The sequence below is a fragment of the Penaeus japonicus genome, unplaced genomic scaffold (assembly GCF_977035675.1).
Source record: "Penaeus japonicus unplaced genomic scaffold, GWHDUDI00000001_assembly GWHDUDI00000001, whole genome shotgun sequence".
NCBI lineage: Eukaryota > Metazoa > Arthropoda > Malacostraca > Decapoda > Penaeidae > Penaeus > Penaeus japonicus.
In genome coordinates, this window is record NW_028234403.1 from 56,071,089 (window position 1) to 56,093,588 (window position 22,500).

The window sequence follows — 22,500 nt, forward strand, 5'->3', positions numbered from 1 at the left end:
GCCACCCCAAGCCACGCCACGCCACGCCACGCCATACCACACCACGCCACGCCACGCCACGCCACGCCACACCAAACCACGCCACGCCAAACCACGCCACGCCACGCCACGCCACGCCACCCCACGCCACGCCACACCACGCCACGCCACGCCACGCCACGCCACGCCACGCCACGCCACGCCACGCCACGCCACGCCACGCCACGCCACGCCACGCCACGCCACGCCACGCCACGCCACGCCACGCCACGCCACGCCACGCCACGCCACGACACGACACGCCACGCCACGACACGACACGACACGCCACGCCACGCCACGACACGCCACGCCACGCCACGCCACGCCACGCCACGCCACGCCACGCCACGCCACGCCACGCCACGCCACGCCATGCCACGCCACGCCACGCCACGCCACGCCACGCCACGCCACGCCACGCCACGCCACGCCATGCCACGCCACGCCACGCCACGGCATGCCACACCACGCCACGCCACGCCACGCCACACCAACCCACGCCACGCCAAGCCACGCCACGCCACGCCAAGCCACGCCACGCCCCCAAGCCACGCCACGCCACGCCACGCCACGCCACGCCACGCCACGCCACGCCACGCCACGCCACGCCACGCCACGCCACGCCACGCCACGCCACGCCACGCCACGCCACCAAGCCAGCCCTCAACCAACACACCACACACAAGTACACCGTGGCCTCTCGCTCGCTCGCTCGCTCACTCTCGGGACGTCCCTCGGCCCCAGGGGAAGGGGGGAGGGGCGCACGGGAGGAGCTTGTGTCTATTTAAGGGCGGACGTGCGTGGAGGGCCACCTGAAGGGGGGCTGGGGGTGGGGGTTGGGGCGAGGCGGGGCGAGGCGGGGCGGAGGCAGGCTGGAAGCTGGTCTGGAGCCCTGGGAACCTCCGGAAGCCCCTGGAGGCCCACAGGGGGAGCGTGCTCCCCCCGGGGGAGCTTGGTGCTCTACCTCGCCGTGAGACATTTTGTGGCCTCATAGCTACAGCACTCCGCTCTTGCCTCCTTCAGCGTTTACCTACACATCGGCTATTAGGCATTACCTGCGCATTATCTCTCTCTTAAAACATGATCTACGCTCTCCTTCCGCTCTCTCTCTCTACGCGAACTCTCACCTTAACACTGCAGCCCCACGACGTGAATCACCTAGGAAATTAACGATATTAAGCAGTAAACTATCTAAGCACCCAGACCATAACCAAGCAAAACAGCCGCCCCATTGTACTCTGCTTAATAACCTCCCCCTATTATGCTAGGGCACTCCTTGGTCCTCATTTTATATGCTCTCCATTAACTTCGCATTAGAACTTGTCAGCGCAAATTAGGAGCGAAAATTTCTTTTCTCTTCTTTTGAATTTCTTGTAAGAGAAGGAAAACATACTGACAGGAGTTTTTTTTTTCTCTCTCTCTTGGCTCCGAACTACCTAGGATTTTTTCTTTCTTCTTTTCTTTTCTTTTTTAACTTCTTCCCAAAAGCTGCAAACTAATTCGATGTCTGAGGTGACCTGATTCAACCACTGGCTTATTCACACATAATCTTCCGATAATCCTAAATCCTCAAAACCTCATCATCACTACATCGTCGGAGTCTAGAAGGTACTCCAAAACGTCTCATAATGATAAAATGCATTCGTAATCATCCTCGCTTATTCAATGGACCTTATAGAACCTCTGTCAGTCTGTCAGTCCCCTTTCTCACTCCTTTCCTTGGCAGTACATCATGGCGGCGCCCGTCCCTTCATAACCGATAAAAATCTGCCCGACCGACGCCGCATTTCCCAAGACGAGCACACAACACACACATCATCACATGCTATTTATTCTCCCGCCTTTCTTTTTTTATTTTCCTGTAATTTGCGCCGTCACGTGATACACATAACGGTGGCTCGGAATTCTGCGATAACCTCAACTAATGAAACTTTAATGCTATAAAATTACCCGGGCTTGTCCCTTTATGAAACACAATAAACACGCTAATGTTCGGAGCCATCTTCTTCCTCCTCCGGGCTTAGCGCCACTCGCTCCCCAAACAGGGTAGATCAAGGAACATGTCTACCTTGAAAACAATCGTGGTCATTCTACCTTTGTTTTCTTCTTCTTCTTCTTCGTTCTTCGTTCCTTTCCCTGAAATATTCTTCTCTTTTTTCAGATGTGAATGAGAGTCATTTCGTCTCAATTTATTTTTGTAGTACCATTCTCTCTCTCTCTCTCTCTCTCTCTCTCTCTCTCTCTCTCTCTCTCTCTCTCTCTCTCTCTCTCACTCTCCTGAAGTGACATCATCTCCCACAGTTGCAAGGATACCTTCCCCCTCCCTTAGTCCTCCCTCCTACCCCCTACACACATCCTTTCCCTCTGTATTACCTAAATCCTCTTAAATGTTGGTGGTCCTCATAATGACGAGACACACATTTCCCGTCCTGTTTTCCTCTCCATTACTTTTTAATGAACGCCAGACAAATCTTTCTTTCCCCTCTAACTCTACAACCAAGGCCGAGGGAGGGGGGCGGCCCGAGTGGGACCTACCTAATCAATTTACTCAAGTTTTCTTTTATGGCTCCGAATCCCCTCCCTTAATGGGCCATAGGATAACCATTCCCTCGGTTGGTCACCTAACGCTCACCAAAACCCTAGCCTATACACACATGACCTAACAGCCACACCTCGGTGCTACCGAAACACGGGTACCGCACCGTAGAGTTTGGTCCACGCGCCCGCCTTGCGTGTGGTGGTGTGACACTGGCACGATCACAGGCAGGCGGGCGGGTGGAGGGTCGTGGGTGGGCAAGGTGGGCGTGGTGTTGTGTAGAGTGGGCGTGAGAGTGGGGTGGGACTTACCTGTAAATCCTGTTTAGCAGCCTCGGCCCCTGCCCGCGTGCTGAAGGTGACGAACCCCACCGGCTGGAAGGAAATGCTAATGTTATTACACGCTCCACATGCACGGGGCCTCGGTGGCTCCGCTAAACGTGACTCCACTCGTCTCCACTCTACTTAGTGGTTGACGAGGGTATTGCTTTGGCTATCACATTTATAACAAATTCATAAGGAGGAGATAAAGTGACTGATTAGAACCTTACCATCAATGGCATTAAGACCAGAAACTGAACTCGAAGACATCAGCACCAGAGAGACAACAACCACAACATCCAACCACCTCACGATAAAGTCCCAACAAGATTAAAACGATAGAACCTCACACACACACACACACACACACACACACACACACACACACACACACACACACACACACACCGGTGGACTGATTGCAAAACTCATTTCCCACCGAAGAGCAAAATCCGCGGCAGTATGCAAAACGCCAGAACCAATCGTCGAGTGGCGTCGTCGAGCGGAGTCGAGTACCCTGACCTTTGGCGCTCTTCGTGGAGGAAAAAAAAGGGTGACCTCACGACAAGAATTCTCGGAAGAAAAGACTTTCGGCAAGAAAAAAATAATAACAAATAGGAATATCTGGAGCCATCACTCACACGAGTTTCGCAAACGTCAACAACACACAAAACGTGCAGAGGACATTTTTATGAGCGCGGAGGCTTTTGTGAGTCTACTTACGGATACATGCAGGCAGTACCTCCCAAATCATGCCTCTTGTTTTCCTTTTTCAAGTAATCAATAGTCCACGCCGCTGGATGCAATAATCAGCCTTAGTCCTCGGGGTCAGAGGGCTGAGTATGGCGAGTCCCGCGTCGAGGAGGAGGAATAGGAGGAGGAGGAAGAGGAGGGGGGGAGAGGAGGAGGAGGAAGAGGGGGGGGAGACAGGAGGAGGAAGGGCCACCGACAACCATGGAAAAGGGGGAAGGGAGGGGAAGAGGTGGGGGGGAAAGGGGGAGGGGGGGCAACAAGACCCGTAAACCACGTGACCAGAAGGTCGAGTCAACACACGACAGGTGAGGGGAAACCAGGTGTTCCCCTCCCCCTCCCACACACACACTCCCGGGTACATCTACCTGTCCCCCTCCCCCTCCCCCCCACCTCCGTCTCAGTAACGGCCCTCAGGCACGCAATCCGCTCCAGCCGGAGGGAGCGCCACAATGCACCGGCCGCCATCCACCGTCCACCGTCCACGCTCCACATCGCCGTCCATCGCCGACCTGCCCCCGCCCCCGCCGCCGCCGCCGCCGCCGCCGCTGTCGCTGGCCGGACCAGACGGAATGGCAACAACCTCAGTGCTTTCATGAACCGCTATTGCTTCTTCTCATGATTCGCTGACCGTGCAACGCTTACTCATATATTCTGCGTTCCTTGTATACTCACTTAGTCATGAGGGGGAGGGGCGGGAGGGGGGAGGAAGGGTGAGGGCTTTTCAGAAAGTGATCCAGCGGACGAAACTATCCCAAAATTAATACTTACAAGCACGCACATACATACATACATACACGCGCGCGCGCATATACGGTCATACATGCCGTGGACATATCAATCAGTTGACGAATACCAGAATGCAGAATTTATACGAAATCCGCCTTTAAACATGTTCGCAAAAGGGGGCAAAATCTATTATCAAATACAGGGGAAATAACATCTGGACATGTCTGTTAAAATATATCATTATTATTATTATTATCGTTATTTTTGTGTTTAGTCCGAGGATTGAATCTTATAATACTCTAGTTATGGTTGGGATAGTTTGCTCAATTGATTATACTTGGGGGTTATGAGGATGGCAGATTTCCTCCCCGGTCGTTCTCGACTGAAAAAAGAAATAAAGAAAGAAAGAAAGAAACAACAACAAGAGAGAAAAGTGGAACGAGACGAAGAAGAGGAAAAAGCCATTCATAAAAAACAAGAGGAAAATAAGAAGAAGGCGAGGTAAAGAAAGGAGAAAATTCCGGCCGCGTGTTTTGTGTGCCCCGTACGTCAGTCGGCAGTCAGCGCTACGCCCGTTCCGCCTCCGCCTCCGCCTCATCAAAATGTCCCTTCCAGTTCTTGGAAAATGCGGACGGCCAACCTTCCCCCCCTCCCCCCTCCACCCTTCTTCCTAAACCTCCCTCCCCTCCCCCCCTCCCCCTTTCCCCCTCCACTCATCTTCCTAAACCTCCCTCCCCTCCCCGTCCTCCCCCTCTCCCCCTCCACTCTTCTTCCTAAACCTCCCCCCCCCCCACACACCTTCCTCCCATCACTACCACACTCCAGCATTTGTCCCCTGCCCCTTCCCCCTCTACCTCTCCCTCCCCCTTCCCATCCCAACCTCATGAATTTCAGTCGAGACCAAAAAACCGCGTGGACTTGCTTTTGCCACAATTCATAATAGAATAAATAAATAAAAGAAAAAAATATATATACATAAAACTAACATAAATCAGAGAGTCTCCTCCCCCCTCCCACCCTCATGTGTTGACCTGTTTATCGAGTCTCCGGTTAAGTGCCATTCCTTCAGTGCCAACGCTTCAAGAGCCACGACATGGTTCAATACATGTCTGAGGTTACACTGAGGTTACACACCCCATGTTAGAATGACGGCCTCATATGGAAGACTCGTTGGCCAACCGGACTCTCAACCTCTCAACCTCATACTTTTTGGTTTCTTTGCCCTATTGCTATCTCTCACCCTCTCAACCTCACTTCCCTTCCTCCTATTTCAACCTCTCCCTCTCTCAACTATTTCCCCTCCTCCTATTTCAACCTCCCCCTCTCTCAATTATTTCCCTTATCCCAATTCTAACCTCTTACTTTCTCGTCTATTTCCCCTCTTATCCCAATCTCTCGCTCTGTCAACCATTCCCCTTCCCCTATTCTAACCTCTCGCAACCTCATCTTTGATTCCTTTCCCCGTTCTTCTCCCCCTCTTTTAATTAATTCCCTTATTCCCACCTTCCATCCTCTCAAACCCCAATCTTTGCACCCTTTCTCTATTCCAACCTCATCCTTCGCTTCCTCTCCTCCTTCCAACCTTTCTCTTCGCTTTCTTTCCCCATTCCAGCCTCGCAACCTCAACCCTTCACTTCCGCTCCCCCATTTAACCCTTCCAACCTCTTCTGTCACAATTTCCCTCAACCACAAAAGAGGCAAAAGAACGCATTTACGTCATCACGGAGCACCTCGAGTCTTAACTAAATAACATTCTCGAGAGAAAAAAAATAAATTACTCTGCAAAAAGTATATTGAAAAACAAAAGTTAAAGAAGGTGGATGAGTTTGCTTACACACACACACACACACACACACACAGATATATCAGGAATAAAAAGATATCAATTTTCAATATACACTAATATTAATAACAACAATGACAATGATAATAATGATAATAATAAAAATTATAATAATAAAAATAGTAGTAATAACAACAACAACCAAACCAAGTACAACAAGCGAATTCCCAAGATCCTAAAATGCGTTCTTGGTTCACCTCTCTCCCATCGGCACTCGAGAACGGAGAACGGAGAACGAAGAACGGAGAACGAAGACGGAAGAACAGAAAACGAGGAACATGATGATCACGGGTTTCTTGAAGGGAAGCTCACTGATGGAGAGAGCATCACCTTAACGCCTCATGCAACCTGATCGCGTCAGAAAAGGAGGCGAAACAACCAAAACACCAGTCAGCTGACGACCGATACTTTTCTTTTTCTTTCTCTCTCTCTCTCTTTTTTTCGTTCTCTTTTTATTTCTCTCTACACGCACGCATGCACATACACACACGCACACGCTAACGCACACGCATACGTACACACACATTAAATAAATAAATAAATACATAAATAAATAAATAAATAAATATATATATATACATATTATACTATACTTTATTTATATTTAATATATATATATAGTATATCACATTTTATATATATTACGAATATATATATATATTATTATATATATATATTTATATATATATTATACGTATATATATAATTTATATATATTTATTTATATATATATATGATATATATAATAGATTATATATATATATATATATAAACACACACACACATACATACATACACACATATCACAAATATATACAGATATACACATAAGTGCACACATAGAAATCCTTATATAGGACAGGTTGCAGATAGGCTTGTTTTGATGCACGATTCATTTTCTATATCCATTTACCCAATTCATGAGGAAAAAAGAAAAAGTGAAAAAACTAAACAAAATAAAGAATTCCAAAGAACAGTCCTGCTCCATCCCACCAACAAGGCCTGGGAATATACCAAAGACCAATAGACAAACGTAGGAAAGAAATGGAAATAAATAGAGAAGAAGGAAGGAAGGAAGACGGGAGGGAAAGAGTTAGGAAGGGAAGAAGAAAGGGAGGGAAGGAGGGAGGGAGAGAGGGAGGGAGGGAGGGAAGGAGGTAGGGACACAGAGAGAAAGAGAAAGAGAGAAAGAGAGAGAGAGAGAGAGAGAGAGAGAGAGAGAGAGAGAGAGAGAGAGAGAGAGTCTAAGGGTGGACACATGCTCGCTTCTCACGCTACGGAGGTGAAATGGAAAAGAGGAGGAGGAAGAGGTAGACCAGGAGGAGGAGGAGGAGAAAGACGAGGAGGAGGAAGGGGAGAAAGAGGAAACAAAAGAGAAGGAATAGAAGAAGGGAATAGAGGAGGAGGGACGAGAGGATGATTATGAGTTACAGAAGAAGAAGAAGAAGAAGAAGGAGAGAACAGGAAGGAATATTTTGAGGAGGAGAAGAGGGAGGAAGAGGAGAGAGAGGGATAGGGAAGAGAGACGGGTAGGATGAGATAAAGAGGCGGAAAGAAAAAAGATAATGATACGAAGGAGACGAGAGGAGAGAAGAGAAGAAACTCATTTTTACAACGAAACGTGAGGAATACGGAGACTATATAAACAAATTAGATCAATAACATAAATCCTAAAAATAGAAAAGGAAAACAAAAGAACAGCAACAAAATCCGCTTATAAGAAACCTGATATAAACATACAGAAATAAATATATTGATAAAAACAACAACACATGCAATAAAAAGAATACGCAGAAGCTAATGGAGAGAAGCAAAAGATTTCATAACAGATAAGAAATGAGAAGAAATAAGATGCCATCGGACAAAGAAAAGCAAAGGCCAATTAAAATGCAATTACGAAGGGAAAGAGAATCCAGACACGAATGGATAACAAAAGAAAAAAAAGAAAAAAGAAACGATAAAACGAATGGGAAGATAACGGTTAATAAAATGAGAAGAAAAGTAATTATTTAAAAGAAATGCAATTAAAATGATGATACTGAAGACACAGTACTATTAAATACGAATCAGAGAAAATGAATGTCAAAAAAATTAGGAATGCAAAAAAGAGAAAAAAAAGATAGAGAAAATGGAATGAAGGACAGGAAGATATAGACAAAAGGCTACAAGGCAAATAATATAAGATAAAATAATAAATGAATAGTAATAATGAACATAAAATGATAATGGACAAGCAGTAACAACGAATTCAAACAGAACGGAAAAGAAAGAGAAAGAGAACAAAGAAAGAAGCAAAGGGAAAGAAAAAGAAAGGATAGAACAAACAGGAGAAACAAAAGAATAAGGGAAACAATGTTCGATTTATTTGAGGTGAAGAACACAGAACAAGAATAAGCAACGAAAAAAACATACGAATATAAATAAGAAAGAAATGAAATCAAGAAAAAAATACTCAAGAAAAAAAAAGACCTACTGGAGAGAGATTAAGTCTCTCTGTAAAGTCATCTTGCAGATGCTTTGCCTGACTGCTTTTCTCATCATCTCATTTCCGTTGGTCATGTTATGCATCCCCAAGACATCACAACACAAACAGATGGTTGATCAATGGCAGATGGTCCATGGTCCATTCTTCGCCAATGACACAACCAGCTGGTCACTTCGCCAATGACACAATCAGCTGGTCACTCTTCATGCATGGTACAAACAGCTGGGCAAATCTTCATCAATGGCACAAACAGCTGTTTCAAACCAACCAGAAACGCTGAAACTCGAACCCAACACACTCCCAATCTAATAAACTTCAATTCTCAAACGTTCTTCTTTTTCTTAGACCGCAAACGAAACGACTAGCAAACCTTAAAAAAAAAATCATTGAACGCTCTCCCTTAGCGACAATGACAAGCGAAAAAACTATCACAGAACTTCTAAGGCACAGAGACTTCTAGATCATTAGTCTCTAGCTGTCAATTTGGAATCCTTGTTTCTAATACATATATACATTATAATACATAACTATAATACATCCATTGACATGCTATTAATATTACTATGCCTAAAATGACTAAATGGGCTCGATTTATTTTTCTCTCACCCATGGCCACCGCATCAAAGCTCTCTTATCAGCCAAAGTTACTCCAAATACAAAACACAAAAAGCGGTAACCAAAGTTTTAGAATAATGGCTCTATTTCTCTAATCGTCAACTTTTTTCAACAGGAACAAGAAGAAAAAGAAGGAAATAAGAACAAGACTTCACTCACCGAGGCTGTTTTGCCGTTCTTACTGGTCACCTTGAGGAGTGATCCTTCGTAACCCTGTGGGAATAAAAACACACAAAAGGATTAGAATATTTTATCTTTTGGAATAATGATGATAAGTATAATTATTTATTGGAATTATAATAATGTGGAGTAATAATGATAATAATAATTATATTCTGGAATAAGATGAATTTTCGTTTGCAATAATAATGAAAAGAATTATCTAAGTTTGGATTAATAACAAAAATAATCATAATTGTAATAACAATTTTAAGATTAATAAAATAATTTCAAACAACATATATATATTTTTTTGGCGTTGTTTTAAACACACGTACACATATAAGAAAGTCACACAGATACATACATCAAGCACACACGCGCGCGCGCGCGCGCACACACACACACACACACACACACACACACACACACACACACACACACACACACACACACACACACACACACACACACACACACACACGCACTTAAAACGGATGTTTAATATGGCGATCATATCATTCGATCGCCAAATTTAACTATCAGTCGAAATTCGCATGAAACTTTTGTGTTAAAACAGTTGTTGAATAAGTTTTGAAAACAGTCCCCAATTTAACGATAGTGTATTAAAACTTTATACAGGGTCGGCGGGAATAATCGTGAAAGGTGCGAGGAACGATGGGCGTTTTTTAAATGTTACACCTCGCTCTCATCACAGCGATTAAAAAAAAAAAAGAACATAAAAAAAGGAAAAAAAAAAATATATATATATATATATTCATATCTATTTATATTATACACATCTTATATTACAGTTACTGCTATTATTATCATCATCATCATCAATATCATTATTATTATTATTATTTTCTAGAAGAGGGGTTATTTTCGTGCTGAATTCCGGGATCTAGGAAAGTAGTTTCAAATTATCGTTATGATATTTATATTTTTACTAAATAAAAACGCAGATTGAAATAATTTTATTCCATCGCTACTATTAGTACATTTTCATAATGCTAATGGATGTTCAATTTGATAGTTAAAAACAAACAAACAAGCAAGCAAGCAAACAACGGACCTCCTGAACACCGGAAGGGCCTCTTTATCATCCGATAATGTGTATTCACATAACCACATGATCTAAATGATGATGATGATGATGATGGTAATAAAACCCGCAAAACGGACGTAACCTCCAAAACACTCTTGAGAACTTGCTCCGGCACTGCACAGTCGGACAGCGGCCTAGCAGTAGTCGGACCGCGCGGACGTACGCGCAGAGAGGCCCGGCCGGAGCAGCACGGGCGCACTTGTGTGTTTTTCAAGCAATAAGGGTACCGGGGCGGCTTAGCAATTCACTCAGCCAGTTGGCGGCGAGCACATCCAGCCAAACCAAACTGCACCCGCCTTCACGCACCACGCCACGCCCCTCCCCTCCCCCCTCCCCCCCCCTCCCCCTTCGCCCTTTCCCTCATCGCGCTCCTTCCTCCTTCCACCTCCTCGCCTCTCCCTCTCTCGCTTTCTTCCTCTCTCCTTCTTTCTTTCTCTCTCTCTCTCTTCTTCGTGTTTCTCCTTTTCTCTCTCTCTCTCTCTCTTCCCTTTCTTTCCTCTCTCCCCATCCCCCCAACCCCCCCCCCCTCACCCATCCCCGCCAACCCATCCCTATCCCTCCCACCACACTAATCTTGCAAACCTCAGCCCCCCCACCCCCCCCCCCCCCCCCCCGCCCACAGGAAAAAAGGATCATTCACCCCCAGCATCATGCAAGGCGTTCATGCAACATACATCGTCGCCGCGTGAATAAGATCTGTCTTTTACTGCTTTCTCCCTACCCCTCCCCCTCCCCCTCCCCCACCCCCCACCCCCCGCTTTCCTCCCTCCCTCCCTCCCTCCCTCACCGCAACCTTCTTCGTGTGACATCCGCATAGATGGTGTCCTTTACCTGCTGGGAGAAGTGCGTTGTCACCCCTCCCCCATCCCCATCCCCTCCCTCCTTCCTCCTCCCCTCCCCTCCCTCTCCCGTCAACGCAACTCCCTCTATCTTCCTCCTCCCCTCACTCCCTCTCCTGCCTATTTACTTCTTTCTTTCTCTCTCTCTCTCTCTCTCTCTCTCTCTCTCTCTCTCTCTCTCTCATGTCTCTTTCTCTCTGCATTTTCCTATCTTCACCGTTATTATTTTTTTTTCCTGTGGACTCGCTTGTCACGGGGGAGGGGGAGGGGGGAGGGAGAGAGGGAGAAAGAGAGAGAGAGAGGGAGAAAGAGAGAGAGAGGGAGAGAGGGAGAAAGAGAGAAAGAGAGAAAGAGAGAGAGAGAGAGAAAGAGATAGAGAGATAGAGAGATAGAGAGATAAAGAGATAGATAGATAGAGAGAAAGAGAGCAAGAGAAAGGGATCGTTCCCCTTGCCCCTATCCTACCCCCCCCCCTCCTTCACCCGCGCCTCCGCCATAAACAAACTCTCGGGGCTGAGCTCCTCCGTCTTCATTCCCTTTCTATTACCTGAGCTTTCCATCCGCCGTTGTCTCTCGCCCTTGCCTCATTCTGTCCCCCCGTCCATTACCTCATAATTCCTAATTCCCTGCCGCCTTTACTTCACTCCCCCTCCCGCCCATACCCCGCCCGCCCGCCCATCTCCAACCCCTTATCCCCCCCCTCTCCCCCCCCATCCTATGCCATCTCCACCCACCAATATTCGCCTAATTTATTTTCGCCTTGACAACATTTGCCCATTTGTTTAGTTGTTTTTTTTCTTTTGATCTACGCCGTACTTGAGTCTCTCTTCCCCCTACCCCCCTTCGTCCCCTTTTGATTCTATTTTCCGCTCTGCCTCTCTCTCCTTCCTCCCCAACCTCTCGATCTACCTCCTTTCCTCCCTCCTTTTTCTTTATTCCTTCCCTTTCTCTCTCTCTCTGATTTCCTCTTCCCACGCCTGTTCTCTATCTCTCTCTCTCTCTCTTTTTCTCTTTCTCTTTCTCTCTCTCCCTCTTACGCACACACACACGTCCACACTCGCTGTCACTCAGCTTGGCTCTTGCTTTCTCTCGCGAAACCCGCTTGCTTTCCTCTTGAATCTTGCAACAGGACGCTTGCTTGCATCAACCAATCAGTCGCGGGGAGAGCTCTGGATCGGGACGGTTGTGCAACTTATTTTCCTACGAAGCAACTTTACTCAAGTCTCCGGTTCAACCTGATGTAAACTTAGTGCTTAGTAATCTGCGGTGAGTGAGACAAGAAAGAGGAAGAGGGAGAGGGGGGAGGAGGAGAGGGAGAAGGAGAGGGGGAGAGAAATAGATAGATAGGTATATAAGGAGAGAGGTTGAAAGGGTGGAAGGGAGAAAAAAAGAGAGAAAGAGAGAAAATAGAGAGGGAGAGGTAGAGGGAGAGGGAGAGGGAGAGGGAGAGAAAGAGAGAGAGAAATATATATGCCTAAGTTTTCAGTTACGAAAACTTGCACATTTCCGTTCACAACAACTTTGCAATTACATATAGGAAGACATACGGAAGTCTAAAGATCTCAAGTTTGTTGTCATTTCTTTGCGACCGGATTAGTGCAGGAAGGCAATAGAAAGAGGGGCGAGGGGAGAGGAGGGGAAGGGAGGGGAGGGGAGGGGAGGGGAAGGAAAGGAGGTAGAAGGGGGGAGGGGAGGGAAGGGGAAGGAAGTAGGAGGAGTGAGGGAAGGTGAGGAAGACATTGGAGGAAGAAGAAGAGAAGAAGAGGAGGAGGAGGAAGAAGGAGGAGGGACGGGTGTGGGATGGAGTAGGGGTAGGGGGGGTCACACACACAGACACCGGCGCTGGCTCGATGAATTATAGATGAGGTAATCGCAAGATGGAGCCTGGAGGAGACACTGAACATTGCATGGACGGAAGGGAAATTTGTAGTCGGCTTGGGAGTCGGAACGTCACGGCGAGAGGGGAGAGGAGGCATCAAGTACCCTCCCTCCCCTCCCCCCCTTTCCCCCTTTCCCCTCCTCCCTCCTATCCTCTCCCCGCGAAGGAGCAGCTAAATGGAAAAGAGGGAGAGGGGGAATGGGAGGGGGAATGGGAGGGGGAGAGGGGGTGTGTAATGAGAAAGGCAAGCATCATAATGGTCGGTCTCACTATCGCCAGCACCTGAAGGAGCCGAGAGATAGACAGATAGAGAGAGAGAGAGAGAGAGAGAGAGAGAGAGAGAGAGAGAGAGAGAGAGCGAAAGAGAGAGAGAGAGACAGACAGAGAGAGACAGAGAGAGAGAGAGAGAGAGAGAGAGAGAGAGAGAGAGAGAGAGAGAGAGAGAGAGAGAGAGAGAGAGAGAGAGAGAGAGAGAGAGAGAGAGAGAGAGAGAGAGAGAGAGAGAGAGAGAGAGAGAGAGAGAGAGAGAGAGAGAGAGAGAGAGAGAGAGAGAAAGAGAGACTGGATGGGGGAGGTTAGATATACCGCACTACCAAATGGAAGTAAAGCAGTAAGATGCAAGAAACAATAGTGAAACATAATATAAGGGCGACTGGGAAATCGAAGGTGAGAGGGAGAGGGAGAAGGAGAGGAAGAGGGCGAGGGGGAGAGGGAGAGAGTGGGGATGGAATAGGAGGAGAAGGAAAAGAAGAAGAAGAAGAAGAAGAAGAAGAAGAAGAAGAAGAAGAAGAGGGAGAAAAGAAGAAAGATGACGGGTAATATTATATTTTGACAAATGACATACAAGCAAACTCCTCTCTCTCTCTCTCTCTCTCTCTCTCTCTCTCTCTCTCTCTCTCTCTCTCTCTCTCTCTCTCTCTCTCTCTCTCTCTCTCTCACTCCATCTGCCTGTCTCCCTCGTGCGTGTCTGTGTGTGTGTGTGTGTGTGTGTGTGTGTGTGTGTGTGTGTGTGTGTGTGTGTGTGTGTGTGTGTGTGTGTGTGTGTGTGTGTGTGTGTATGTGTCTGCGTGTACGTGCAGATGCGTCTACACGTCTCTGCCTGGCACTCTCGCACACACAAGAAACCCTTCCCCGGCTCGGCAACAAGTTATCTCCAGACAGCATCCCGCGGGAAGATGAGCGCGTCACGACACTTAGGGCTGTGTGCACACGGGGGTCTCTGTCTCTCGTGCTTGTGTGTGAGTGTGAGTGTGCGTGTGTGAGAGAGAGGGAGGGAGAGAAGGAGGGAGAGGGAGAGGGAGGGAGGGAGGGAGGAGGAGAGAGAGAGAGAGAGAGAGAGAGAGAGAGAGAGAGAGAGAGAGAGAGAGAGAGAGAGAGAGAGAGAGAGAGAGAGAGAGAGAGCAATAACGAGAAACAGAAATAAATAAATAAGAAAGAAGCGTAAACGAATAAATAAAGCAATAAAAAGAAATAAGAAACCGAACAAGGACACGAAGGAGGAGAAAGAGAAAATGGAGAAAGCAGGCGAAAGGAAACAATTGGAGTGTGATGGAGAAGCCGAAAGACAAGAGATGAAGGATGGGAGTTTTGGTGTGATGAAGGGGGTGGGGGGGGAGGGAGGGAAACAAGTAGAGCGTGGGAGGGGAGGGAGGGAAAGGGGGAGGGGTGGAGGGGTCATGGCGTATTAGATACATCCTTCACCATGCAGAGGTTAACACCCTCTGGCCTATAATTAACTGCAATTAATTGTCGTTAAGATAATTGGCAGAAGATGAAGGAAGAGAAACTAAACGGGATGAAAGACGGAAAGACGGAAAAAAAAAATCCACCTAATTGCTCCCGCGCATAAATTATTCAAAGTACCGCATTTTGTTCTTGATTTAATAAAGCAATTACCAAACACCACTTAAGTCACACCGTCAACATAATGATCCCACTTCCGTGTCACCGCGCGGCGCCGCCTCCGAATCTGTTAACAGTGCATGAATTTTAGATCATAAATTTCACACGCCCAAAGAATTCCCCCCCCCCGTAACAGGGCGTTGACTCTTAATCTTTGACACGAATAATGAACGTGTTAACATTAGCTCGGTTTTAGGCTAAAGGATTATTAACTTGTTAAGATGAGATTATGAAGAATCTTATGAAGAGTCCTATGTTAATCCAAGGAATGGGAGGTGTTTAAGTTAAAAGACTCGGTTAACTCTAATCTTATAAAACTGGAAATGTATTAGAAACCAGTTCATTCTAAACGCGAAGATTTGATATGTACACGCAAAGTCTGGAAAAAAAGCATTAAAACCAGTTGCCTTTAAAATAAACCCATTTAAAACCTAGCAATAACAAAAGGTGTCATAATCCCCCTTTGCAAACCCGGTGGACCCCCCCCCCCACCCCTCCCCTTCCTCTCCCCCACCTAACCAGCACAAACGAAAGGAACATTTCCACGTGACAAACACACTTGGAATCAATAGCATGACCGCCTGCCCGGGTGCGGCTTAACACAGGACGTAACTCCTAAATTCATGTCCTTGTATAGAGGGCGCAAGCGTATAACCGCGCGATCATACCATGGGTGGGAACGTACAAGGTCAGTCAATACGCAGGTGAAACACATACAAAGAGACAGACAAACAAACAATAGCACACTCAGATATCCAAACACATACATGGAGTAATGTACGTAAAAGGGCTAAACACACACTCACACACATACAAACACACACACACACACAAAGGTAACCAAACAGGTACACATGTGGATAAAACACACATGCACACAAAAATGTAAACACTAACGTAACATAATTGCAGACGCAGACACAGGCAAAGACACAGGTACACACGTACGTACACAAACAAAACAAACACGCACACACGCACACATACACACAAATGCGCGCGCAAACGTACACCCTCAAAACGCCCACACACGTGCCACCCTTCCTAGCCCTCCCTTCCTAATCGTTAACATATAAATTACTCATGAAGAAGTGACGCCCGTGGCATTACTTTCTTCGCTCCCCGATAGATGGCGCCAGATCCTCGGAGCAGCCTGGCAGTGTGTCGTTTCGGGAGGAAATTTAATCCAGTATTATACGACGCACTGATAATATCGCAAATGCGGCAGTGCCATGTGTGCTGCTGACGTTCCTCAATTTGCGAGGATGTGACACACACACACACACACACACACACACACACACACACACACACACACACACACACACACACACACACGCACGCACGCACACAACTGCTTTCGCCGCAACTACACAATTCATCATCAACCCTGACCACATTCATCGTAATCACTACAGTCCTCCGACCTCCCTATGATGATACACAACCCTGATAACCTTTTTTTCAAATACCATTCATCTTCAGCTAATAAAACTAATCTCGAACCCATGTTCTCATTAAACCTCCCATGCCTTAGGACCCCCCCCCACCCCCCCTTTCAAGTTTCGACTAAGAATTTCGAATTTCATTTTTATTTTCCCCCTCGCCGAGTTTTGACAAGGAATCACTCGCCTTTCTTATCTTAACCTCAAACTTCTTCTCCCTGTGTATCTCGTAGCTCCCTTTATGCTTTGCTTGGCTTGCTTGCTTGCTTGCTTGCACTCTATGAAAAAGGATTCTTGCATGTGTGTTTCCGATCATCACAATCATCTTGGACACTAATCTTTTTTTTTTCTCTTTTTTTTTTTTAACTGCCATCAAACTAGGTCCCCACATGAAACGAACTTGTTAGTGCATGATCTCCTATGAATATCATCTCTCTTATTCTTCTTCCCTTTCGTAACTGCCATGCAGCTATCTAGAAGTTCATGCTCGTAACACGTGTGGGATCTACTTCGTTATCTGATCACTCAACTTTTGTCTTCCCTTTCTGAGTCTTATTTCCCGTCCGTTAACTCGAGAAAGCTCGAACCGTTGAAAAAAATACTAATCTTCTCTTTCCTTGCTTTTGTCTTTTGGTTTTCCTCTACTTCTTTCATTCCTTGTTCTTCTCTTCTCTTTACGTAACTATTCGTTATGCTACACATTCCCCATTCACTTATATACACCCTCATCACAAAATGCACAAACTTGAATAAACCCATTATACACCCACTCTTCTCACCTCTCTCATTCTCACACGTGTCCCACTCACTTCCACTCCACGCACCCATAACACACTCCCTCCGCCTCGCATGCCCTCTCCCCCTCACACCCCCTCACACTCCCCCTCGCATGCCCTCTCCCCCTCACATCCCCTCACACTCCCCCTCGCATGCCCTCTCCCCCTCACATCCCCTCACACTCCCCCTCGCATGCCCTCTCCCCCTCACATCCCCTCACACTCCCCCTCGCATGCCCTCTCCCCACACTCCCCCTCCCCTCCCCTCCCCCCCCCCCTTCCCCCCCCTCTCCCCCTCGCATCCCCTCCCCCCCCCCCTTCCCCTCACCCTCCCCCTCGCATGCCCTCTCCCCCTCACATCCCCTCACACTCCCCCTCGCATGCCCTCTCCCCCTCACATCCCCTCACACTCCCTCCGCCTCGCATGCCCTCTCCCCCTCACACCCCCTCACACTCCCCTCATAACAAGCCACATAACGCCAATAAAAGTGTACTCACCTCATAAGCTCTGAAGAGAAGGTAGAGTTCTCTGGGCTTTGCGTCCATTGGCAGACCGCTAACGAACAGCGTCCGAACCTGCAAGGGAAAAGTACTTGTTGAGAACACATCTATGTTATTTATACGCAATGAAATAAAAAATACAAAGCTGTTAGATATAGAGGACTTTTATGTGTGTTTGTGTGTTTGTGTGTTTGTGTGTGTGTGTGTGTGTCTGTGTGTGTGTGTGTGTGTGTGTGTGTGTGTGTGTGTGTGTGTGTGTGTGTGTGTGTGTGTGTGTGTGTGTGTGTGTGTGTGTGTGTGTGTGTGTGTGTGTGTGTGTGTGTGCGTCTGTGTTAGCTATGTGTTAATCAACATAATTAGCTTAAAAAAAAACTCGCGATAGAGTCGAGAGGAAACACGCAAAAAAAGAAGAAAGAATCCGAGACAGCCATAAAAAATCATCCGAAGGAAATAAACCAGCCAGGCCTTGAAAATTTCGGATAAAGTTTGGATAGAGGGACGTGGCGGAGAGGGTGGAGAGGGGTGGGGGAAGGGGAGGGGAGGGGAGGGGAGGAGGTCAGCTGCATTAATCAGAAGCCCTCACAGTATACTAGGTTACGCCGCAGGCCAGGCAATTACCACCAAACTAATAAGGGCGGCGCGCAACCTCCTCAGCACAATGCAATTATAACTTGCCGCCGGTATGCCACAGTATGCCATGCTTGCTAGCACCGGAGCATAAGCCTGACGCTCGTTCCGACCGGGGGGGGGGGAATGAGGGGTGGGGTTGGGGGGGAGGGTAGCTAACCAACCGCCAGGAAGCGCTCGGGAAATTCTATGTTCATTATCTGACGAAATCAATACAATGGCGTTGAGATCTCCTATCGATACTAACGGCCACTTAACCATCCCGATCTACATTTCCGCCACGCGTAACATAACCTAAAAAAAAAAAAAAAAAAAACAGAAAAAAAAGGAAGAAGAAAAAGAAAGTAATACAAAATCTGAATAAAAAAACAAAAAACAAATGAAGTAAGGTCATCCACAAAGGATATGTTCCACTCCTCGATTTAAAGACAAGGACCGCCAAGGGTGGAAGAGAACAGCTGGCAACAAGCCACGTGCGCGAGAGACAGGTGGGCCAGCTGTGACAGGTGAAGCAGGTGTGCGAGGAGAGGAGAGAAAGAGAAGAAGAAGAGGAAAAAAAAGAAAGGCAGATGGATCACAGGTAAGACAGGTGTGTGTGTGTGTGTGTGTGTGTGTGTGTGTGTGTGTGTGTGTGTGTGTGTGTGTGTGTGTGTGTGTGTGTGTGTGTGTGTGTGTGTGTGTGTCCCCATTCCCCTATCCTCCCCCCTCCCTCCCGTGTTTGTGTGTGTGTGTGTGTGTGTGTGTGTGTGTGTGTGTGTGTGTGTGTGTGTGTGTGTGTGTGTGTGTGTGTGTGTGTGTGTGTGTGTGTGTGTGAGAGAGAGAGAGAGAGAGAGAGAGAGAGAGAGAGAGAGAGAGAGAGAGAGAGAGAGAGAGAGAGAGAGAAAGAAGCAGATGACCCTAACAGCAGTACAAGCAGTGTGTGTATCTGACCCGAGATCTATGGAGGATATGATACTTGGCCTCGCCGCCGCGTCTCGCTTCGGGAACTACGTGACATGGAGTTATACAAGGTAAAGGCCATGCTATTGTTGTTTTTTTCTTTTTCGGGGGGGGGGGGAGTACACCCTTGAACGTGGTGAGGGATGAAAAAGAGTCTATAGAGCCATGACGAATTTCTTTTTCTTTTTCTTCCCGTGTGTTATCAGATGAATGGCATTATGAATGGAAGGAGATGATAAAAAAAAAAAAAAAAACGCTTTGTATTTAAAAGATTCGAAGCGGAAGAAGCGCGTGAGGTGACGAACGCTCGCGCAGGCAAGAAGTGACACGTGCTACTAATTTCTCGTCTCCTAAGAGAGGCTACGTCCTGCAGTGCCCATTCCATTCACCACGACACAAGGGCAAGAAGACCGAAGACCCGCGTGGCAAGGCAGGACGACGAGCAATCTTCCCACCTTCCCTCCTCCAGATAAAAAAAAAAGAAAGAAAAAAAGAAAAAAATATATTGCATCTCTTCCCTCTACAACTCCCGACGAGCTGTTTGTCGGTAGCACAACAATGCTTAACGGCCTACATTCGCCATTGTCCAGCCTGCCAGCTTATTATCCTTGGGGCCCGTTGGGACGCTCGCTACCTCTCCTCTCCATCGGCCTCAAACACCCCCCTCTCCCTTCTCCCCCCCCCACCCCCCTTGGCCTCAACCCCCCCCACACCCCCCCGCCGAGATCTTATCACACGGAACAATGATGCGACACCTGCCGTCTTCTTCTCTCTCGGACGGGGTATATGATGACGAGGACGATGACGATGACGAAGGAAGAGGAGGAGGAGGAGGAGGCGACGAGGTGGCAGGAGGAGTGGATACCTTGGGATATGAACCGCGGGGAGGGAGCGGGGGGGGGGGGGTCCTCTTTCCCTGGAGCGTTTCCCGTTGTTTGCATTCTATTCGTTGATGCGCTTTCAGATGCACAGAAATATGGGTATTCATACAAACAGACAGACAGACGGGAAGATACACATGCAAAGAAACGCATTCAGAAACAAACTCATTCACACGTAAACAGACAGACAGACAGACAGAAAGACACATTACCACACGCACAAACACACCCGTAACGCCCAGCATTCCACACGAGAGAACAAAACTCAACCTGCGGGATCGAGACACCAAGTTTAAATTACTCGAAGACGATTCCCAGTACCCGCAAAATAACTCCTTTCCCCCCAGCCCTTCCCCCCTCCCTTTCAGCCCCAACCCACTCCCCTCCCTCTCAGCCCCTACCCACTCCCCTCGCTCTCAGCCCCTACCCACTCCCCTCCCTTTCAGCCCCAACCCACTCCCCTCCCTCTCGGCCCCTACCCCCTCCCCTCCCTCTCCGCCCCAACCCTCCCCCCTCCCTAAATCCCACCTTCGGATCAGTGTCCCCAACATTAACACTGGCTGAGGGAAACTTGTTAATATCCGGCCGGTCACGCGATACCAACGTTAGGCAAACGTTCATGCACGCATGAACGGACGAACGGACGAACGGACGGACAAACGGAGGACCGAGACACAAAGAAAGGACAACTCGACAGACACCTGACAAAAGAAACAAGGGACGAATAGACGGACAAAGAAACACACACACAAAAAAAAAAAAAAACATACATAACACGGGCAGACAAACACAGACACGGAAAGAGAAGGCCGATCGATAGACAGACACACAATGTATAGATAAATAGACAGAGAGAGACATTACATAGAGAAAATATGACACACAAAATAGCAGACAGACGATAGAAATTGAAAAGGACAGAGACAGACAGAACAACAGCACAGGTAGATAATAGAGACAGACATAACCTAACAGAAATGTTATCACACAAATGTTATTTACGAGCCAATTAGTGACCACTGCCATACAATCACACACACACACACACACACAGAGAGAGAGAGAGAGAGAGAGAGAGAGAGAGAGAGAGAGAGAGAGAGAGAGAGAGAGAGAGAGAGAGAGAGAGAGAGAGAGAGAGAGAGAGAGGGGGGGGGGGGAGAAAAGATAAAGAGAGAGCAAGAAGAGATAGAGAGAACGAGAGAAATTAAAGATAACAAAAACAAATCACACCCTAAGAAAAACAAAAACTAACAAAAAGCGAAAAAAAGCAAAACGGGCTCAAACACAATAAAAAATACACCAGATGAAATTAAAAAAAGGAAAATAATAATAAAAAAATCACACACGAAAGAGCTTTGCGTGGATGAATTCCTGGTGTTCCCGGGTAACCCGGTCACAAGAGAGCGGGGGAGGGGGGGTCGTTGGCCTTATCGACAATACCAGCGCCTTCGCACAGAGTTTCACTTCTATCACAAACACGACACTAGAACGAACACACACTTTCGCCACGCGGAATAACAAGCGACGATATAAATATAAAGCTGCGAGTATCTATCGCCAATCGCAAGTGGAAGCTCACCTCAATATCTTGCTCTTGTTCGCTGGACAACATGACGGCGACGGTGGCGGAGGCGGTGGTGGCGGCGGCGGAGGCGTGAACGCAGCGCGTGAGGGAGAGGGAGGGAGTGAGAGGGAGCTCGAGAGCGACACTTGGCTACCTGAGACCCGCTCCTTCGTCTTTCCAAACACAGACTGACACACACACACACAACCCGTCGCTACTTCGTTCTCTCTCACTCTCTCTCTCTCTCTGTCCCTCCCTCTACCTCCACTTCCTCCTCCTCCTCCTCCTCCTCCCCCCGCCCCTCCCCCCCTCTCTCTCGGCCCGTGCGCACCCCCCCCTCCATCCCTCCCTCTTCCCCCACTCCCCCCCCACCCCTTACCCCGTCCCGTTCTAGCACTCGCCGTTCCATATGAATCATTTTGTCCTCGTCGCCGTCAGCCAACCAGCCAGCCAGCCAGCCACTCCCTGAATCGCTTTCCGCCGACGCTCCTCCCCTTTCCGTTCTTAGTCCTCCCCCTCCTCCTCCTCCTCCTCCTCCTCCTCCTCCTCTTCGCTGCCCTACGCCACCCAGCTCTTTC

General features: G+C 47.7%; 1 protein-coding gene across 31 annotated transcripts in view; it reads right to left on the reverse strand.

Moving 5' to 3' along the window:
* LOC122259284 (protein couch potato) overlaps positions 1–22,500 on the reverse strand; it is a 263,132-nt gene that overhangs the window by 28,328 nt on the left and 212,304 nt on the right. For 25 of the 31 annotated variants that reach the window (XR_015191517.1, XR_015191514.1, XR_015191515.1 and 22 more), the window contains 3 exons: positions 17,909–17,986; positions 9,459–9,512; positions 2,869–2,931 (listed from right to left, as the gene is read on the reverse strand). Coding sequence is in view for 27 of the 31 variants with exons in the window: in XM_086543099.1 (XP_086399225.1) it covers positions 2,869–2,931; positions 9,459–9,512; positions 17,909–17,986 (195 nt within the window). In the remaining 4 variants the exon portion in view is untranslated. Of the gene's footprint in view, positions 1–2,868; positions 2,932–9,458; positions 9,513–17,908; positions 17,990–21,937; positions 22,133–22,500 lie in introns of those variants that run through there. The other 6 variants (XM_086543134.1, XM_086543126.1, XM_043025938.2 and 3 more) reach the window with 5 other exon arrangements.